A 23,451-nucleotide genomic window follows, 5' to 3' on the forward strand; every position below is an offset into this window, starting at 1 on the left:
ATAGAAATTAAGAATAAAGCATAATTAAATATAGAAACATCGATATAAATATATAACAATAAAGCAGAAGGCAGGATTCGATCGTAGAAGGTTTATGTAAGAAAGGAATAAAGGTAAAACAACTAATTAAGTATAGGAACATAAAGCTGTAAAAGGTAGAAAAAGAACAATAGAACAACTTTTTAACATAATGTAGTTATTACTAAGAAATATAAATTTATTTAAAATCAGTATCTGAAATTTTTTGTTTTGGATTAAGTAGTATGTTATGCTGTACAAGAAGTTTTTGTTTTCATTATTGTTTTCATTCATATTATATTTACCTGCATGCAAGCAGCAGCAGTAATTGTCTAGCAATATACTGTTAGACAATTTCTCTTACTGTACCAAAAAAAGAAAGTCATGAAGAAATGTCACGTACATCTACTTTTTTTGCATATGCTTGAGCATAACATGGATAGCAACATGAATATAATTATTTATATAAGCAAAGGAAGAAATTCTTTTCATTTTCTTTATTATGTTATTTTTTCATATATTGTATGATGACTTTTTGATCTTATTTCTATGGATTTCATAGTTGTGTCACTATCTTTAAGACATGTCTCACAGATGGTGCATGTTAGTTAAACTGTGTGAATTCATAAAATTTATAATTCTTTTGATATTGAACAAATGTTGATATAAGTGAGAGTCTAGGCAAAATAGCCATAAATATTAATAGCAAGAGTTTATTTTAATTATCTTTTTACCTATCATCTCATATTTAAGGATATTTAAATTGTTGAAGTAATAACATGTAAGGACTGGAGAATTTCCAAGGTTCACTTATTTTTGTTATTACTTTGTAGCTAATTAGCCTGTATCCTGGAATCATGCCTATGTCATCAACTTTTACTCGTTCTTTACCACCATTACATGATATTGCTAGAATCACGCATTTATGTGTCAGTGCATCACATATGTTGTCAGAGTGTAAGCAGTTCCTGATTTCCTATTTGGAAGAAGTTCAGAATTCTACAGAATCATCAGGATGCAAATTGGTTAGTATTTATGCAATGCAAACCAAATATTAATGCAAATTTCATTAAATGTTAAATATGAAATAGCCACATTCATAAATGCATAATCATTGCCAATATTCTGCCTATAAAGTCCCATTGACTAAAATATTTTTGCAATTTTTTATTCTGCACTAAACTTAATTTTCTTCAGGAACTGCAAGACTACTAATTTTAGGAACACTCACCTAAACAATGTGTTTTAAGGTTTAGAAGAAGCTTATTTTAAGTAAAGGTTGATTGGAATCTTAATTTGGTTTAAAGAAGCATAATTGTTGAGGAGGAGAGAATAGAGAGAGAGAGAGAGAGAGAGAATGAGAATAAATATAGAAAGTGTTCTGAGGATGAAACTTTGAGGAGATGGTTAGATAGAGAAGTGAAGAAGTGGAAAGGTACCTCAGAAGTGTGGGGGGAGGAATTAATTTGCTAAAAGACATGTTCTTTTGCATATTAATACATCTTCAGACTAATGAAGACATTGGAAGATCAGATCCTTCAGTGTATCCTTGTTTGTTTGTTTGTTATGAAGTTGGGTGTTTGGTTACAGGTTTGTGAAAAAATTTGAGAGGGAAGGCTGTTATTGTGATTAGTTTGGAAGAGAGGTATCCATGTGGGAAACTTTTCTCATTCCAAATGGGAGAAGTTATATGAAAATTTCTACTGGACATGTGAAATGCCCTATATAACCCTCTTGATCAGTTGTCCTTCCTGCTCTGCCTGATTATCTACTATCTAATGAGCAATAAACAAAGTCATCTGTCATCTTTCATGCTTACTGCATGAAGCAGTTGATGGTATATTTGACTCCAGTGTAGAGATTCTAGCTTCTATCTGTCCTTTCCTTTTTTTTCCCCCTCCCAAAAAAAAATTTGATTTCCTCAAGGGAATGCAAAATACACAGTAGAGACTTAAAACCTTCAAAACTGTTTCTATTTGAGAGCATAGTAATAAAGATATTCTGCAGACTGGCTGCTAGATAATACATTGGATTGACCTAATAGTATATTTGAAATCTTCAGCTCATCAGTTGACATGTAATTCTGCTGCTACACTGCCAGAGAGGGCCGGGGTTAAGTTTCAGTAGTGTCATTTCTAGCGGGAAACTGCTGAAATCATGTTATGACAACGACATTTGGGTATTCTCTGAATAGAACAAGTTCTGGTGTCTGTTGCCTCTCTCACTGAATGCATGTTCCCAAGGACTCTCCAATTGACTCTTCCTTCAGCTACAAAATGAACAACAACAAAAAGTACTTTGAAAATAACACCAACAAAAAGTACTTTGAAAATAACACCAACAAAAATACCCTCAACTTAAAAAATCCCACGAAAGAATTATTTCTGCTTCTAATTCAGCAGCATAATCACAGATATAAATAACAATATAAATAACAATCATTCATTATGAATGTTTCAGACTTCATCTTCAGTTTTTGATTAAATTACAATTACACCATCCCCTATACTTCAAGAGAGTGTTATTTCCACTCTAAATGATGAACTATAGAATGTCTCTGGATATCTCGAGTCAGTCACTCCATTGTTCCTTTAATATACACATTTGTGTCATTAAGTTTGATTTCTTACTGTCAAAACAACACGAAATTCAGAAATGAGTAAACAACTCTCCTGGACGACATGATTTTCTCCTACAGAAACAGCTGCTCTAGTCAAATGACAGTAGTTTGCCTTAGTTCCAAGAAATATTCCTTTTTTAGATTATTATTATCATCAAATTCCTGACCTGTATACCCTCAGAGGATATACATGATGTAATGATGGTACTCCATGAAAACATTACGTCATTACTAACTTCCTGTCAACAATTCTTCTCCATAATTATCTGTTATCTCTCTCAAGAATGTTCTCAGATCTTAGATTTCTCTCTTCTAAGGCACTTTTTACTATATCAATCCACCTATATCATGGTCTTCCTTTGGGTCTTTTTCCTGCCATCTTGTGAGGGGGGGGGGGAATAAGAAAAAAAAAGTTGTTTTGCTAACCTTTCCTCTTCCATTCTGTTTAAATGATACCATACCACTGAGATTGGCTCTGCTGATACATTCCTGAATGCTAACAATGTCAAGTTCTTTCCTGATATCCTTCTTTTTAATATGATTCTGCTATCTGTTCACTCTCCTAATCTTCAGAAATCTCTCATATGTTTGGCCTCTGGTCTTTGACCAAGTGTTTTTTTTTTTTTCTTTTTTCCCTAATCTTTCTCAGATCTCTCACATGTTTGGTCTCCAGTCTTTGATCAAGTGTTTTTTTTTGTTTTTTTTTCTCTAATCCATCTCTCAGAGCCATAAGTTAAAATTGGTTTGAATACCATTTTCTATACAGATAGTCTAATGTTTTGAATAATTTATCCCTTATTCCATATATATTTATTCTGTTGACTTCCTGTCTTACCACTTTTGCTAATTTTGTTGTCTCTTTCCATATTTGATTTGCCATCTTCACTAAAAATGCGTCTAAAAAGTTGAAATGATTTGCTATTCTATAGGTTTTCCATTCAGGATGCAGTTGATCTTTTCATTGTTTTTGCCTATTTTCTTTGTCCTTTTATTGCTGATTTTCATAACAAAGTTATTGCACAAGTTCATCATCAAATTCCTGATATATACCCTCAAGGGGTGTATAGGATATGATAGTACTACATGAAAAATTACATCATTACTAACTTCCTGTCTACAATTATCCTCCAAATCAGTCTGTTACCTGTCAAAACCCCAACATTATCAGATCTTTTATTTCTATCTTCTAAGGCACTTTTTACTGTAACAATCCACCTATATCTTGGTCTTCTTCTGGATCTTTTTTCCTGCCAACCTGGCAGAGAACACTTGTTTTGCTAATCTTTCCTCTCCCATTCTGTTTAAGTGACCATACCACCTGAGATTACCTCTGCTAACGCACTCCTGGATGCTGACAATGTTAAGTTCTTTCCTAATATCCTCGTTTTTAATATGATATTGCCATTGATGCCATCTGTTCACGTCTATAATCTTTCTCAAGACTCTCATATCTGCAGTCTCTAGTCTTTGGCCAAGTGTTTTACTTCTGACCCAGCTCTCAGATCCATAAGTTAAAACTGGTTTGAACACTGTCTTGTATACAGCTAATTCAGTGTTTTGGCTTAATTTCTCTCTTATTCCATATAAATTTATTCAATTGATTTCCTACCATACCAGCTTTGTTGATTCTGTTGTCTATTTCCATATTTAATTTACCATCTTCATTAAAAATCATGCCTAAGTAGCTGAAATGTTTTACATGTTCTATAGGTTCTCCATTCACAATGCAGTTGATATTTTCAGTGTTTCTGCTTATTTTCATTGTCTTTGTCTTTTTTAATGCTGACTTAGTCTGCACGGTTAGCCTAGTGGCTTTGCACTTTGAAACCATATGCCTGGGGAAGGAGTGTCCTAGGTTTGATTCCCGTCGACAACATGAGGAGCTTAAGAATCTTCTTCAGCCATAGGCAAGTTAGCCGGCCTTGGGCACGGACAGCAGGGTTTTTCCGCCAGTTTATCTGGAGTTTTTCATCCTGCAAGCAGGCAAACCTGCACCTTGAACACACACGGATTACAGTCAGCAATACTGACCCAGCCATAGGCCTGATTCGTCAGCTATGCTGGTTCCGACCCCGGATAAATTGGGGGGGGGGGGGCAAGATGCTGCTGTACCTCCATGTGAAAAGGCCATTGTATCATCATATGAAATTATTATTATAATGCTGACCTTAATACCATATCTGTTACAACAGTTATTCACTTTAGTCAGGTAATCTTGCAGACTTCTAGCAGATTTATTTAGAAGTATAACATCATCTGCATAAAGCAAGGAGCTCACATTAACATCTCCAATTTTGATGTCAGGTTTAATACCACTTTCCTTCATAATGTGATCTATATTACATAATGAATAACAGAGGGGATAATGTACATCCTTGTCTTGACATCTGATTTAACATTAAACCATCTTCATGTACTTCCTTCTATTCTAACTGCTGACTTACAATTCAAATAAAGACTAAGTATTGCTTGATATAATGCCCTACTGACACCATATAACTGTAGCGTTACAAATAGCTTCTCTCTTGGCACCTTGTCATATGCTTTTTCCAGATCGACAAAACTTAAATACAAATCTTTGTCATATTCCCATGATTTCTTAACTATATGTCGTAAAGTGAAAATCTGATCCTGACAGCCTCTATTTGGCCTGAATCCAGCTTGTTCTTCACCAAGCTTCTCTTCCACAATCCTTCTCAACTGTTTCTCAAGTATACTTGCATATATCTTACCAGGAATGCTCAGTAGAGAAATACCTCTGTAATTCTCACATTCAGTTTATTTCCCTTTTTATATGTGGGTACTATGAGAGCTGTACTCCAGTCATCGGGAATTCGTCCCTCTGTCCAGGCTTTCTGAACTATGCAGTTCAGCCACTATAAGACTTTTATACCTCCATACTTGAGCATTTCTGGTCGAATATCATCTACTCCTGCTGCCTTTCCACATTTCAGGCTTTTGATGGCTTTTTCTACTTCAAGTATGGATATGTGTTCCTGACTGCATACCTAGTCTGCATACATTATTATTTACGACTGTGCTGTCATCATTGCTTGTTTCATTTAGCAATTTTTCGAAGTAATTACACCATACTTCAAGGATATCTTTTTTCTCCTGTTTTTATGTCACCTTTGTCATCTCTAATTCCATTTACAGCACTCTTTCCTCCATTTCTGAGCTTCTTCAACAACCTCCAGAATATCTTGCCACCTTCTTGATATTTATTTTCTATGTTCTTACCCAAGTCCTCCCACAACTTTTGTTTAGCTAGTTTTGCACAGTGTTTAGCTTTCTTACATTTGTCTCTGTATTCTCTAAGAGCACAAGCTGACTTATTTGCCAGGAATTTTTGATATGCTTTTTTCTTTTCTTTCACTGCCTCTTTAACTTCCTGTGATCCACCATGGAGTTCTGATTTTTCTATCCTTACAGACAACCTCACCACATGTCTCTCTGGCTGAATCAATCAGTGTTTTCTTCAGGGCTTGCCACCGAATCTCCAAGGTTTGGTTCTTGTTCTCAAATTCTTTCATTTTTTCTTCAATAATCTTTATGTATTTTAGTCTGCAGTTCACATCTGAGAGCTGCTGAACTCTTATTAGCTTTAAAACTTTCTTACATGTTCTTCTTTTCAATATGAAATTCAATTTTATCCTGCTTAAGACTAAATGGTGATCACTTCCAATTTCAAATCCTCTGTACACTCTAGTGTCCTGCACCAGAGAGAAAACATCACTATCAACAATAACATAGTCAGTGAGACATTTTTTATTCCTTGCCTCTTCTCTCCATGTGAATTTGTGCACATTGCCTGCCTGAGTGGTCAGCGCATCTGCTCTTCAGCCAAAAGGCTGTGGGTTCAAATCCCTGCATGGGCATGGATGTTAGTGATTCTCTGTAAAAAAAAAATACTAGTGGTGGTGGTGGGCGGTAGATGGCATTGGTGTAGATGATGATGGTAGTTGCGGTTCATTGTAATTAGCAAACAACTGAAGATCACCAGTGTATATTTGAATTGTAAATCAGCATCTCCATGTACTGCCATCAATTTTTGATGCTGATTTACAATTCAAATATACACTGGTTACCCTCCTTTTAAGAGAGTAACCAGTCGCATGTCCCAGAGTTCTGTTCTTGGGTCCTGTTGTTTAACTTATTTGTAAATGATATTTCATATGGATTGACTGGTGATCTTCAGTTGTTTGCTGATGATGCAAAGTTGGAGAGAATTATAAGGAGCACTGCTGACTGATGTTAATTCCCTTCAGGAAGATTTGTATCAAATTTTGGCTTGGACAAATGAGTCTAGTTGTAGTTTTAATATTAATAAGTACAAGATGCTTACATTTTGGATTGCAGAAGTATAAGGCTGTGTACTATATTGTGAGTGTTGTAATGCAGAAAATTGATGATTTTGAGATCTGGGAGTGATGGTTGATAGCAGACTGAGTTTAGAGGGCACATTGCAAGTGTTGCAAAGACTGCACATCATAGTGCTGCTGTGAAAAGAAGTATACTAACATGTAGGGATAAGGAGGTTGTTGTTGTTGTATCACTGCATAGAGTGCTGGTCAGGCCACACTTCAACTATTGTGCTCTTATTTGGTCACCTGGTTTTCATTTCCTGATATTGCCTCAGTCACTCATCTCTGGACTCTAGAATGTTAGCTATGAAGAGGATTGAAGGAATGTGGACTGCAGAGTTTGATGGATAAGAGGAAGGGAGGTGATGTGATTAGAAACATTTAAGTTAGTGAGGAGATTTTATTGGATTAATCCAGAGATTATAAAAAGAGTAGAAGATGAGAGAGGAAAAACCATAGACCATCCCTGGAAGTTATGTAAGAGTGTGGTGAAGAGGGGTGTGAGGAGTAGGTTTTATTTTTTTTTAATGGAGAATTCTGGGTGAATGGAACACATTACTGGAATATGTTGTTAATTCAGGGAGTGTTAAGGATTTTAAGATTCAGTATGATAAATATGATTGTCAGTTGAATGAATCTCCCACAACGAGCTTTCTGACTCCATGGAGAATGTGGTGATAATAATATTGTCTCCTCAAACTTCCTTTTCAGATTTCAGGCTTTTGATGGTTTTTCTACCTCAAGTATTGATATGTACTTCTGATTGCATTCCTCTTGAACATTGTCACTACTTGTTTCATTTAGAATTCTTTCATAGTAATTACTCCAGACTTCTGGAATATATTTATCTTCAGTTTTCATGTCACCTTTTTCATTTGTGATTCCTTTTAAAGTACTCTTTTCTCCAGAATATTTTATCACATTTCTGATATTTATTTTCTCAGTTCATACCCAAGTTTTTCCTGATTTTGTTTAGCTAGTTTTATAGTGGTTTACTTTCGTACATTTTTTTTTGTATCTTTCAGAGCACTAGGTGACTTACTTGCCAGAAACTTTCAATGTGCTTTCTTCGTTTCCTTTACTTTTTCTTTAAGTTCTTATGTTCACCATGGTGTTCTAATGTTTCTATCCTTGCAGACAACCTCACCACATGCCTCTATTCTATAGTTGAATCAATGTTTTCTTCAGGGTTTGCCACTGAATCTCTAAGTGTTGGTTCTTATTTTGAAAGTCTTACATTTTTTGTTGAATAGATTGCATGTATTTGGGTGTACATTTCACCCCTTGAAGCTTCTCAACTTTGATTCATTTAAAAACTTTCTTGCACACTTATCTTTTCAATATTATTATTACTATTGTTGTTGTTATTGTTACGTGACACCTCCAAGAGTCCAAGGATTCATCAAGAGAGGGCACTCTACTCTGCACTTAATCCACCAACTACACCGAATACCACTGTCATCATCACCTATACACAACGTCATCTACTGCCCACCACACCACTAGTATATTTTGTCTGTAAAACGCGTGTGTTCTTATGGCTGATTTGTCTGTATGCAAGATGAAAAACTTGAGTTTCCAGGCGAAAAATACCCTACTACCTACATATGAGAATTGGCTAACTCTCCTTCAATTGAAAAAAAACCCATATAAAGATTTCTCTCTCATCACAACAAGAATCAGACTTAGACTTTTCCAATCAAAGGATGCAATGGACCATCATTCTTTAAATTGTGATACAGAGATTCAATTTTATTCTGCCCACAACTAAATGGGGATCACTACCTATTTGACATGCTCTGTATACTCCTGTGTTCTGAAAGATATCACTAGCAACAATAGCATAGTCAATGACTTTTCTTATTTTTTGTTTTCTCTCCATGTGAATCTGTGCATGTGTCTATGTTGGAACATAGTGTTAGTAATAACTAGTTTATGTTGTGAACAGAAATCCAGCCAGCACTTACCATTATTATTTGCTTTCCTCTTTTCTCCAGATGTTTATAAAACATTTCTGTGTCTGGTAATCAATGTTCTCTCTAAGTGTGTGTGTGTGTGTGTGTGTGTGTGTGTGTGTGTGTGTGTGTGTGTGTGTGTGTGTGTGTGTGTGTGTGGATGCACACCACCACAGTCAAAAAGGGGGGAAGCATCTCCCTAGTAACTGCACACACAAAATTTTTGCTTTCACAATGCTCAATAATTTTTGAATATACTATAAAAACAAAGTTATTTCTTCTTTTAGTATGATAAATCATACTTGGCACTTATTTTATTTAGTAAGTTGTCTAGTGTCTCCATTCTGATATTACTCTAACACAGGGGTGGCCAACCTTTTATGTTTCATGTGCCAGTTTTTTCATGTATGAGTTCAGATGTGCCAAACAACTCTTGTACTATAACCCAAGTACAAAACTGCAAATGTTCACAAAAGATGAACAAAGCATAACTCCATAGTGTAAGAGTAACAGTTGTAAACTAACTGACAAAAACTTGCGATACACTGCTGTTGCTAATGCTTGGCACCTCAGGATAAACAAGTGGATGTGCAAGAAACAATAAAATTACTAAAAATGATTACTAAGTTTAGCTTTTTTCCTACAAATTAGTTTTTGGTTAATATTTTTTGCATAAATAGGCTTACTTTTTTTATTATTATCATTGAGTTCAATGCAGCACTTCTAATCATCCAATGCACTACAGGTTGGCCATCCCTGTTCTCACCCATTCCAACTTAATACACTTTAATTAGCTTGTAGAGGCATATTTGTTTAGTGCATCTACTGTTTAGATAGTACAGTCACTTGAACTTGTGAAAATTGTGATGGATTCTTGTGCCCCATGTGAATTTAAGTGAATTAATTTAGCAATTGCAGTTTCATAGGTTATAGCTAGATGGAAAAAGGGTAACGTTAATATGAGAAATATTACATTAGTGGTTTTAATCCATTAAACCGTCAAAGTATCACTATTAAAATTAAACCAGAAAAGAACTGCAAATTTATTGAAATTTGAGTGGCTGGACAAATGTGACATAATTTGTCTATAAACTGCATGTACATGCAGCATTTAAGTAGTTGAAGAAGTAAACATTTTGGTTGCACTTATAGAAATGTTTAGCATGCAGCATATAATATCTTTTAACACAAAGATGTTGTCACCAATTTTAGGCATACACATTAAAAGTGGCTTGTAACTTTCAGTGTTGTGAGCACAGGCTACTGCATACATTGAGACTGAGATTGGAAACTTGCACACAAACTGTTTTTCATTCTCACAGAGTTTGAAAAAAAATGGAGAGAATGTTGCTGCTAATCATTTCCTACTTTGCTATATAGATATCCAATAAGGATCAACTTTTTCGTTATCTCAGTTTCCTTCTCTAATGCCTCAAAAAATTTCTGCTTCTTCCTTAGAAGAACCTTCTGTGCAACTTAAGCAAAAATTAATCTCATTGTCCATTTCCCCATTCTGGTATTTGCCTACATCATTAGTTAAAATTGCCTGCCATTCAAGAAGATTATCCTCATATTTAGTGTTGAATACTATAACTACTCCTTTTCCCTGATCATTATTGCCTAAATATATCATCTTGCATTTGTTACTTAGAACAACTTCGCCTGGCTTTGTCTTCTTTGTTTCAGTAACATTTATTATGTCAATCTGGTACTTATCCATTTCTTCTAGTAGTTCTATTTCTTTGCCACTGATGCTTTATATGTTGATGGTGTCAATCTTGATCACTGAGGAAACTATCAAGAAATTGAAAACTCATTTTGGTAGAATCTCTCATTTCTATGGCCTATCAAACATACATAAAAAAAAGGTGTTTCTTTTAGATCAAAGATGTGGCTATATCGAGTCTTCACCTGTTGCATAACAAAGTTTCTATCAAGACTGGCTGTTTCCATTTTTTATAAATTATTCATCATATTTCTTGACTCAAATAAAAATTTTTTTCTTTAGAACCTATAGTTATTACCATGGTCAGTTTCAACATTCAATCCTTATTCACTAATGTTTCACTTTCTAAACCCTTCAGTTGTTGTCACAAGTTCTCTCTCCTGATATAATTAAATCATTTAATTTTATCATATATATTCAGGCTCCTTTAGCTGTGAAAACAAAATTCACAATCAGATTGAGGTTACTGCAATGTAGATCCCACTTCCCCTCCTTAGGAAATTTCTACCTGAGATTTCCTAAGTAGGGGGGGGGGGTTGGAGATTTTCCTGTGTATCCAGTAGCAGATCCTTTGTGCACAGAAACTTTTGTATACTTCTGGTCTTTTGAGAGGAGAATGAGACTGTTTTGATGATTGTATCAACATAGAGACTATTTGCATAGACATGCTTTTAAATTGTACTGTTGAAGCACTCCAGTATCTTATCTTTAACATTTTTTATATAAGGCAAGGAAACTGCAGCATTTTAGTTTTCTTACTCCTGTATATTTGTTGGAACACATGATGGCTTTGTAAGATGTTATTCATGGTTTTAGGATTGTAGTCATTCTTTATTCTAAATATTGTATATGCTATTTCTTTGAGTATTTTAATTAACCCTCACCTTTGGCCAGATGATGGTGTGATGTAGCATGAAGTATTATTATTATTTGACACCTCCAGGGAGTCCAAGACTCATCGAGGGAGGACACCTACTCTACAACTCTCCATCTCCACCACTCAATCTCATCCACCAACCACATTATCTACACCAGCATCACTAGTATTTTCACAGACAATCACAAACATCCTTGTCCAAGCCAGGATTCAAACATGCAGCCTTTTGGCTGGAGAGCAGATATGCTAACCACTTGGCCAACCAGGTATCTTCCAGTATTCAACTTTTTTCTGTATACTTCAAAGAAAAGTCTGCCATGGACCGTTACTGAGGTTCTTATCTCAGTAGTGGACCACGGGAAAAAAAGGAAGTGTTCTATTTCTTTCAACTTCCACTGTGAATTATATTTTGTAGTTCAAACTGTTCAGAAAGTCGGTGAAATTGTAAAGAGATTTAAACCAAAAGAATGTGTTATAGAAAATACTTAGAGCTTGATGTTGTCCGGTTGAAAAATATCTTCTAATGATAACATGATATGTTCTCTAGGAATGTTGGTAAAAAGGCTAATATATCAAAATTCACCTGGATATGCCCCATATCCAAATTAATATCCTTTTACATGTGGAGATAGCTAGATATTTGCATATATGTTATGTTGGATAATATTATGCTTAGCATCCATAATAGGTCTAAGTAGAACACTCTTCTTATGAATTTTAGAAGTTTCAATTAATGATGTCAATTTAGATATTGACATCATTAATTAAATAATTAATTAGCATATGATGATACAGCAGCTGTGAGTCCATATGGATAGTAAGGCACTATATTATGAAACCAACATGAAACTATTAGTTATAGTGTATTTTTTTGGTCTGTCAGTCATGTGTTTTGGCCAGTTTGCTTGTTCTGAGGGACAAAAAACTAGAGTTTCCAGGAGAAAAAACCCTCTACTCTGTGTGTGAGACTGCCTAACTCACCTTTACTTGAAAGAGAGATCAGATAAAAGTTCCTCGTGTCATGGACAGGAATTGAACCCAGGTCTTTCAACCCAAAGGGCTTTTTGCCTATACTGACTGAACTACAGAGGTTCTGACATCATTAATTGGATCCCTCATCAGTTTCATTTCCTTTATCAGCTTTTATTACTAAAATGTCATTTTTTGTGGATGGCTATCAGGGCTTTTAATTTTAATTTTAATTGGGGGGGGGTTGGAATTGATCAAAATGGCTGTTATTCTTCATGTGATGTCTATGACATCTCTTGGAATTCTATGTAAACTTTTTTTCTGTATTTGGCATTGTGATAATTTATTGTGCTATCCATAGAGATAGATTGACATGTGAATAGAGAGATTAGGTTGACCACTACTTGTCAATTGTTAAATTTTCTATCTGTTTCATTTTTTAATTCAAAAGTCTCTGAACATTTTAGGGAACTTAAGTCTATTTAGAAATCTTTTCTGCTTATTATACAATTTCTCAAATTTGTCAGTGATCTGAATGAAAGCCTCACAGTTTCTGTGGTGTGGGTTATCCATTATCGCTTATCCATTATGATAATACTACTAATAATTGACTAGTTTCCTATGACTTATCATTTAAATCTTCCAGATTAAATTATAAATTTGAAAGAAAAAAAAAAAGAAAAACATATTAACAGAATGATTTCTAAATTGACAACTGTTATACATAGAATGAACTTAAACTAGACGGTTACTGTAATGTCGATATGTCACATGTGTGGTCATTGTGTTGGGTTGTATAATGACTATCATACCCTAATTTACAGCTCTGTAGGTCTTTGATGTATGCAGACCAAAGCTGGTTCAAAATGAGACCTTGGTTTGTTTGTTTTTTTTGTTACACTGAGTTGGACAACTTCTTTTAAACTATGTACATAGTTATTGAATTCAATGCTCCTCTGAGCTGCTAATACCTGATATTTTTCTTTGGTGGAATGAAGTGCTAATCCCAATATGTGTACCTGCTGTTTTTCCACATTTTTGAGGTTGAGAAAATGTAATTTGCAGAGTCTCGTGGATAGGAGGAAGAGGAGTGATATGATAGAAATGTACAAGTTGATAAGGGGTTGTTATAGGATTAATGTTGAAGTGATTTTCATAAAATGTCAGAGATGGTGGGGAGAATAAGAGGTCATCACCTAAAAGCTTTATAAGGAGTGTATGAGCAATGGAGTGAGAAGAAAGTTTTTGCATGGAGAGTCTAGTGTCTACAGAGACTTTGAAAGTATTTAAGGCATGGTGTGATGAGTTGTGTGTATGACAAAGGGGCCTTCTGCAGTAAGTTTTTGACTCCATGAGATCTTTGAATAATAATAATCAATCAGTCACCTAAGACATTTATAAGCATCTATGCCACAGTAGGATTTAAACCCACATCCCATAGGTTGGAAAGCAGAGATGCTATCCACATAACTATTGAGACTAATAGTTATGTGGATAGATAGTTAGTGTACTATCAAGAAGTACTTGATAGTACACTAATGAGTTCAGTATTGCATTTTATTAGGAATTGTTTTTATTGAGGAATGCTTTTGCCACTTCATAAAATGTCATCATCATCAAATTCCTGCCATGTACCCTCAAGGGATGTACAGGATATGATAGTACTACATAAAAAATTTACATCATTACTAACTTCCTATCTACAATTTTCCTCCAGATCGGTTTGTTACTAGTCAAGACTCCAGTATTATCAGATCTTATATTTCTGTCGTCTAAGGCACTTTGTACCGTATAAATCCACCTATAATCTTGGCCTTCCTCTGGGTCGTTTTCCTGCCAACCTGGCATAGAACACTTATTTTGCCAATCTTTCCTCGCCCATTCTGTTTAAATGACCATACCACCTGAGATTAGCTCTGCTAACGCCTTCCTGGATGCTGACAATGTCAAGTTCTTTCCTGATATCCTTGTGTTTAATATGATATTGCCATTGATGCCATCTGTTCATGCCTCTAATCTTTCTCAGGATTCTCATATTCTGTGGTCTCTAGTCTTTGGTCAAGTGTTTTATTTCTCACCCAGCTCTCAGATCCATAAGTTAAAACTGGTTTGAACACTGTCTTGTATACAGCTAATTTAGTTCATGCCTCTGACTAATATTCTGACTAATTTCTCTCTTATTCCATATGAATTTATTCAATTGACTTCCTACTATACCAGCTTTATTGATTCTGTTGTCTATTTCTATATTTAATTTACCATCTTCACTAAAAATCGTGCCTAAGTAGCTGAAATGTTTTACTTGTTACACAGGTTCTTAGTTCACAAAGCAGTTGATATTTTCAACGATTCTGCCTATTTTCATTGTCTTTGTCTTTTTTTGCTGGCCTTCATACCATATCTATTACAACAGTTATTCAATTTAATCAGGGAATCTTGCAAACTTATAGCGGATTTATTTAGAAGTATAACAATGTCCTCATAAAGCAAAGAGCTGACATTAACATCTCCAATTTTGATATCATGTTTAATACCACTTTCCTTCATAATGTGATCCATATAGATAATGAATAACAGAAGGGATAATGTACATCCTTGTCTGACACCAGATTTAATATTAAACCATCTTCCTGTACTTCCTTCAATTCTAACTGCTGACTTACTCAAATAAAGACTAAGTATTGCTTGATATAATGCCTCATTGACACCATATAACTGTAGCTTATTGAATAGCTTCTCTCTGTTGGCACCTTCATAAAATGTTCTTACTATTTTTATGATTGTTACACAACCAAGGACTAATGACTTTTATTTGTTTTTTGTTACTTGCTTCAGCTAGCTTGTTATGAACCAAACTGCATTTGTATACTATTGCTTTTCAAGGTTATTTTTAGCATTTCAGCTGCATATTATGGCTTTCATTGGTTTCAGGAGGATCTAGGATATGTCTGTTGTAAAACTTTAAATATTGACAATGTAGCTGAAGAAGGTGATATTTTAGAGCTAGTGTGAAAGAATTGTTACATCTCATGAACACTAAGAAGATGAAATTAAGACTGCCATTTAATCTGCGGACATATTCCATGGCTTAAGTATGAATTAGTATCTAATAGTATTCACCTGATGATGAACAAACATTTGACTGAGAAATTAAAAATAAAATGGCAATATTTTCTCAGGGTCATATAAACATCTTCAAAGAAAAAATGAAACAAAATAACCACATAAGGAGAAAAGAAATAACAAAAAAAAAAAAAAAAAATGATGAGGAGATTACAAAATTGTGTGCTAAAAAACCTCATTTGAGGAGCCTAGCATTCATACTCGCACAATGCATCCTGTGAATGGATTGTGTGAGGCCTTGGTTATTAAGCTGTTTTTCCCACAGAATTGCACTCTGCAAAATATTTAGATGTTTGATATATCTGTCAGGGAGTTCATTAGTGCTGCTGTTGTTACTTTTAGGAGAAATATTTACTTATTTTTATGGTTGCATTGGTATAACTTCAGTGGATTTTTTTTAAACATAAACAAAATGTTGTTTCAACATAAACAATATGTATTTATATTAATGTTTATCATGCAAATTTTAACATAACATAAGGATCAAAGCTGTATAACTGAGAGGAGACCTCCACATAGCCTTTAACGGAATGTGGAGAACTGACCAGGGCTTCTGACCTAATGTCCAAACAGGGTGCACCTCACCTTCTTGTGGTGCACCCTGTTAGGTATCTACCTGGATATTGAACGAAAGAGGATGGACTGGCAATTTGGGATTTAGCTGACGAAATTGTATTCTTTATTGACTTAAACCACAATATTAAATGATGGTACAACATGATAGAATTTCATGCCAGCTGAGGCGTCGCCGGTTAAACAAGACCCCCCCGTTGTTTTCGGCAGGGAACAAGAGTGAACAGTGAAAAGTCAGCTACTGGAACAAATCCTAAAACACACCCCAACTCAACATCACCAGAATTGAAGATCGGTACTATCAACATAAGAAGCCTGAATGGCAAAGAAATGGAGCTAGCTGAGGAATTAGATAAGTACCAGATCGACATAATAGGGGAGACTGAAACAAAAAACACCAGAACTGGTGAGCTCTTTCTGAGCAATAAATACAAAATGTTATATTCTGGCAATGACAATCAAGGAAAAGAAGGAGTAGCCATAGTATTCAACACTAAATACGAGGCTAATCTTCTTGAATGGCAAGCAGTCTCAAGTAGAGTGATGTTTGCAAATATGAAAATGGGGAACTGGACAATGAGACTTATTTGTGCCTATGGTCCTACAGAAGGTTCTTCTAAGGTAGAAGTGGAGGAATTTTTTGAGGCTTTAGAAAAAGCAGTTGACACAATGAAAAATGAAAAGTTGATCCTTGTTGGGGATCTAAATAGCAGAGTAGGAAATGATTGTCAGACATACAAAAATATTTTGGGAAAATTTGGAGAAAAGAGCAAAGCTAATAATAATAGCAAATACTTGTTGGATTTCTGCTCAGGACATGGACTGGTTATTACTAACACCATGTTCTAACATTAAAATGTGCATAAATTCACATGGAGAGAAGAGGCAAGGAATAAGAAAAGACTATATTGACTCATTGACTAGATTATTGTTGATAGTGATGTTTTCTCTCTGGTGCAGGACACCAGAGTGTACAGAGGATTTGAAATTGGAAGTGATCACCATTTTAAGCAGTCTTAAGCAGGATAAAATTGAATTTCATATTGAAAAGAAGAACATGTAAGAAAGTTTTAAAGCGAATAAGAGTTGAGCAGCTCTCAGATGTGAACTGTAGACTAAAATATACAAACATTATTCAAGAAAAAATGAAAGAGTTTGAGAACAGGAATCAAACCTTGGAGATTCAGTGGCAAGCTCTGAAGAGAACATTGATTGATTCTACCAGAGAGGCATGTGGTGAGATTGTCTGCAAGGAAAGAAAAATCAGAACTCCCTGGTGGACACAGGAAGTTAAAGAGGCAGTGAAGGAAAAGAAGAAAGCATTTCAAAAGTTCCTGGCAAATAAGTCAGCTTGTGCTCTTAGAGAATACAGAGACAAATGTAAGAAAGCTAAATATGTAAAACTAGCTAAACAAAAGTCATGGGAAGACTTTGGTAATAACATAGAAAATAAATATCAAGAAGGTGGCAAGATATTCTGGAGGTTGTTGAAGAAGCTCAGAAATGGAGGAAAGAGTGCTGTAAAAGGAATTAGATATGATAAAAGTGATATGAAAACTGGAGAAAAAGATATCCTTGAAGTATGCAGTAATTACTTCGAAAAATTGCTAAATGAAACTAGCAGTGATGAAAGCACAGTGATAAAAAAAAAACACTGACCAGGCATGCAATCAGGAATACATATCCATGCTTGAAGTAGAAAAAGCCATCAAAAGTCTGATATGTGAAAAGGCATCTGGAGTAGATGATATTAGACCAGAAATGCTCAAGTATGGAGGTATAAAAGTTTTACAGTTGCTACACTGCATAGTTCAGAGAGCCTGGACAGCAGGACGAATTCCAGATGATTGGAGTAGAGCTCTCATAATACCCATAGGGAAATAAAACTGATTGTGAGAATTACAGAGGTATTTCTCTACTGAGTGTTCCTGGTAAGATTTATGCCAGTATACTTGAGAAACGGTTTAGAAGGATTGTGGAAGAGAAGCTTGTGAGGAACAAGCTGGATTCAGGCCAAATAGAGGCTGTCAGGATCAGATATTCACTTTACAACAAATAGTTGAAAAATGTCATGGGAATATAACAAAGATCTGTATTTAAGTTTTGTAGATCTGGAAAAGCGTATGGCCAAGAGAGAAGCTTTTCAAAGCTCTACAGTTGTATGGTGTCAGTGGATCATTATATCAAGCAATACTTAGTCTTTATTTGATTTGTAAGTCAGCAGTTAGAATTGAAGGAAGTACAGGGAGATGGTTTAATGTTAAATCTGGTGTCACACAAGGATGTACGTTATCACCTCTGTTATTCATTATCTATATGGATTACATTATGAATGAAAGTGGTATTAAACTTGATATCAAAATCGGAGATGTTAATTTCAGCTCCTTGCTTTATGCGGATGATGTTATACTTCTAAGTAAATCTGCTACAAGTCTACAAATTTCCCTGACTAAATTGAATAACTGTTGTGATAGACATGGTATGAAGATCAGCAATAACAAGACAAAGATAATGAAAATAGGCAGAAGCATTGAAAATATCAGCTGCATTGTGAATGGAGAACCTATAGAACAAGTAAAACATTTCAGCTACTTAGGTACGATTTTTAGTGAAGATAGTAAATTAAATATGGAAATAGACAACAGAATCAATAAAGCTGGTATGGTAAGAAATCAACTGAATAAAGTTATATTGAATAAGAGAGAAATTAGTCAAAACATTAAATTAGCTGTATACAAGACACTGTTCAAACCAATTTTAACTTATGGATCTGAGAGTTGGGTCAGAAGTAAAACACTTGACCAAAGACTAGAGACCGCAGATATGAGTCCTGAGAAAGATTAGGGGCGTGAACAGATGGCATCAATGGCAATATCATATTAAAAATGAGGATATTAGGAAAGAACTTGACATTGTCAGCATCCAGGAATGCGTTAGCAGAGCTAATCTCAGGTGGTATGGTCACTTAAACAGAATGGGCAAGGAAAGATTAGCCAAACAAGTGTTTTCTGCCAGGTTGGCAGGAAAAAGACTCAGAGGAAGACCAAGATATAGGTTGATTGATATGGTAAAAAGTGCCTTAGAAGATAAGATCTGACAATGTTATAGCTTTGACAGGTAACAGATTGATTTGGCAGAAAATTGTAGGTAGGAAGTTAGTAATGATGTAAATTTTTCATGTAGTACTATCATATCCTGTACACCCCCTCAAGGGTAAATGTCAGGAATTTGATGATGATGATAACATAAAATCATCATCCCCAAAAACTAGTGATAATTCCTGGAAGCAGCAATATCACTAATTAACCTTTCCAAAACCTAAACAAGAATAGATGCATCAAACTTTCAACTCGATAGTCTCTGTGGGTGATGTGTGGTTTTCAAACATAATTACATTGCTCTCAGATGATGGCATATATGCCAACACTATATTGTTAAAATTCAATATTTAATTTTTACTTACATTCCTTGAGTGTTTAATTTATATTTGACAAATTATATTATTATAACTAAGATAATTAAGAAAATTCTCAACACAGCACCTACAAAAAACTTAAATAAACAAGACTTTAAGAACGCAGTCACCCCTTATATCAAGAATGTAATAGATAAATTAGCCAAATTACTCTACAAATACAACATAAAAGTGACTTTCCTGCCACTTGAAAAAATAACAAGATCTCTTCATCCTCCAAAACCTCCCCACATCCCCCAATGAAAAAAACAGGGGTTTATAATATTCATTGTTCCTGTGACATCTGCTAACATGGGCCAGACAGGGAGATTGTGGGAAATCCGCTGAGCGAACATGAAAAAGGACGTACAAAAGAAGAGAGAACATAAATCTGGCTTAGCATATCACACAGCTTCTACCAGTTATGATGTACTCTGGGATAGAACAAACATTCTATATTGACAAGAATTGTTTCACAAGAAAATTCAAAGAGGCAGCAGATATGATTAAAATTCTTACGCAATGCAACAAAAACCAATGTTTATTTTTAAATCAAGTTTGGTCATCATTTATTAAAAATTTACTTACCTCGGACAGAGTGAGCGAGAACTACAGATCGTGACAACAAATAGCGTTGTCTCCAACTAACACGCATTAATGGTTGTATAGATCTCTTATTTGGTTTTTTTAATAGACTTTTTTGATGTTCATAATACCAACAAATGAACTTGTTTCTTGTAATTTCTTATAGTTTGTGCTTTAAACTGTTAGTTCTCTTTACCCCTGAAGATGGTAGTCTTACGACTAATGAAACTTGTTGGGTTATTTTTAGTACTTGTTTAGTTTTTTAAAAACAGTTCTCTAATAAACAAAACCAGAATATTTCTATTGAACTTCTTAACCACAGAAACCTATGCATGAAAATTATATTCTTGTTTTTATCCTTACCCAAGCATGAGCAAACAAAATCTGCATGGGAAGTATCATCATGACTATAGTTAAGTGTTTGTTCACCATTAAGTCAACATTATATTATTGAATCTGCTGTTTTATAAAAAAAAAACTGATACAGGATTTTGTTGTGCCTATTGTTATCAGTTTTTAATGACTTTTTTAATGACTTGACAATGCTTTTTAATGATTCACCATCATCAGCTTTATAAATATTATATATATATATTCTCTTAACAGTATTAAATCTATAAGGCATGCATGAGCTTGAATATATTCACATTATCATCATGATAACCAAATACCTCCAAGCTTCCCCTTTATTCCTCTTACTTTTACTCACAATCATAGTAAGTAAAATCTGCCACCATATCTGTGAAGCAAAATTTTGTTACAGCGAATTTATACTAACAAAAATTTTATTATGTTATGATTTCTATTATGCTCTGACAAAGAATATTCTGCTATGTGAGAGCTTGACAGAACTTGTAAAATTCCTTGGACTACAACCTCCCATTTTCTGCATAATTTCTTATAAGGAAAGTGTTTTATCTAAATCAGTCTACACACGAGGGGTCCCAAAACCTGTGTCACTTGCCCACACACGCAGCACTTGACAGTGCTGTGTGTGTGTGGGCAAGTGACTAAAAGAAGAAATGAATTTGTTGTTGCGTTTCTTGAAGACCTGATGATTATAATCATTGAGGAAAACAGCATGGGAAAGATAATAATAAATTTAGTTGAATCCTTTATCCAAGTGAGAGCAAACAAAGTTTGTGCTTGAAAATATCTTCAGGACTGAATATTATTATAGTCTAACCAAGTGAAAAATAAACTTTCAGAACTGAACCAGCTGCTGCTAATGTTCATATATGATTATAAGAAAGTGGAGGAATGGCACTGGCTAGTTTGGTGGAGCAGTCAATGCCCGGGGAAATACCTATATAAATGACATAGCAGCAACAGATCATTTATAAAGCGACTGGAGAGTCAGTGACAGACAGGTCTTTTGCTTTCTTCTTGAGAACAGAAAGGAGATCAGTGTTTAAGGCATTTATGTGGATAGTTTGTTAAAGATCTTGAAACCTTAATTACCTGGCACTACTACTACGTTTTGAAAATCAAAAAGGGGAGCAGAGAGTACTGTCATCAGCAAGCTATGGATAGGATTCGGTGGCAGGGAGAGAGGATTAATGTGCAGAAGGAAGAGCATAGGTAATAGCACTGAGCTCTGGGATACACTACCATTAATTGAAAAATCTAATGATAGGAAACCATCCACCATAACCTGCAATGAATAGCTGGAGAGGAAACTAGCAGTTCATTTGCAAAGGGAAGGTGAAATACAGTAGGATGGTAGCCTGGTAAGTCCACTATGCCAGACTTGATCAAATGCCTTGGAAATATCAAGCATGATCACTTGAATTTCTCTGAACTTTTCCATGGTCTGTGTCCAAAGGTATGAGAGGTTGGCAAGGAGATCTGCTATTGAACAAGAATTGCAAAATTCATATTGATGGTCATTAAGTATCTGGTTGGTCTCTAAAATAGTAAAGCAGTTGACAGTATTGAAGTCAGAGCAGTAGGGCAATAGTTTAATGGTTGACTTTTTTCTCCATGTTAGGGAATAAGATGGACAAAAGTTTGCTTCCAGACTGTGGGGTAGATTCCCGATGAGTATAACAGCTTGAAGAGATGATGCAGGATAGGTATGAGTTCTGGAGCAGAGCACAAACTTTTAGTACAAGAGGAGGAATACCATCATGACTAATAGACTGATTGGTATCAGAGCTACTGAGGATTTTTCTGATGTTCTTCTGGTGAAATTTCAGAGGGGAGGGTACTTTGGATAGTTTGTCGAATGGTAGGAGGAGTTCTGCCTTAGTTGTCTGTGCAAAAGTTGAAAGAAAAAGCTGATGCCAAGATGTTCCAGTTGTTGGGTCAATAGTTTTGGCTGGTGGCTAATTGTCTTACCTTCAAATCCATCTGCCATGTCTTTGGAAGATATTACCATTGCATCATCAGGATATGAGAGAGGTGGAAATGCAGGACAGAAATTGCATCAGATAGCCTTGGCAAGGGACCAAAAGGCTTGACTGCCATTTGAACAGAGACAAGCTTAATGCATTTGTTCTGTACAAAGTCAGCTTTAGATTTGTTAATATTTTTGCAGTTGTTGTGAGGATTGTATAAAGTAAGTGAGTTGCTGGTTTTTGACTTTAGATACTGAGCATATTCTGAATTTTTGGCTTGGACTGCTTTGCCACAATTGTTGGAGAACCACAGTTTGGATGAGATCAAGGATTTTGAGTGGAGTTGGGAATAAAAAGTACTCATCCCAGCAAGAATAATTTCTGTTATTAGATCAGAACAAGTGCTATAATCAGAAAAGCAGAAGCAGCAATCAAAACCATGGAAATGAGACATAGAAAGGTCATCCCAATTGGCACTATTGTGGTGCCACAGGATGCGATGCTGAGAATGACTGGGAGAAGACCAAACTGTAGAAAGCAAAACATGGATAAGATTATGTCAGATTTACCAAGAGGAGAACTAATATCAGCAGTATATTTGGAGGAAGAGCTGGTTAAGAAAAAGTCTAAGGTGTTGATTGGAAAAATGATGAGGATTATTGAGAATTCTGATTGGTTAGGAACAGTTTGTGTTAAATCATTGCTGATTGGAAACAGCTTCTCTTCCAGCCAGAGATCTGTTAAGTTGGAGTTTGCTTAACATATTTGTTTGGCTCTATGCAAATGTGTTTCACAAACATATTTATCAAGTTACATAAGAATTTCTACTGTTTTGTTATAGACTATAC

General features: G+C 35.0%; 1 protein-coding gene across 1 annotated transcript in view; it reads left to right on the forward strand.

Moving 5' to 3' along the window:
• The window catches only part of LOC150100709 (transforming growth factor-beta receptor-associated protein 1-like), a 407,043-nt gene that overhangs the window by 164,149 nt on the left and 219,443 nt on the right, over positions 1–23,451 (forward strand). Inside the window, exon 12 of the mRNA XM_090401548.1 lies at positions 852–1,043. Within this exon, the coding sequence (XP_090257674.1) occupies positions 852–1,043 (192 nt within the window). The remainder of the gene's footprint in view (positions 1–851; positions 1,044–23,451) is intronic.

Source organism: Typopeltis vanoorti, chromosome 12 (genome assembly GCF_054136105.1).
Source record: "Typopeltis vanoorti isolate ZY-2024b chromosome 12, IOZ_Tvanoo_1.0, whole genome shotgun sequence".
Taxonomy (NCBI): Eukaryota; Metazoa; Arthropoda; class Arachnida; order Uropygi; family Thelyphonidae; genus Typopeltis; species Typopeltis vanoorti.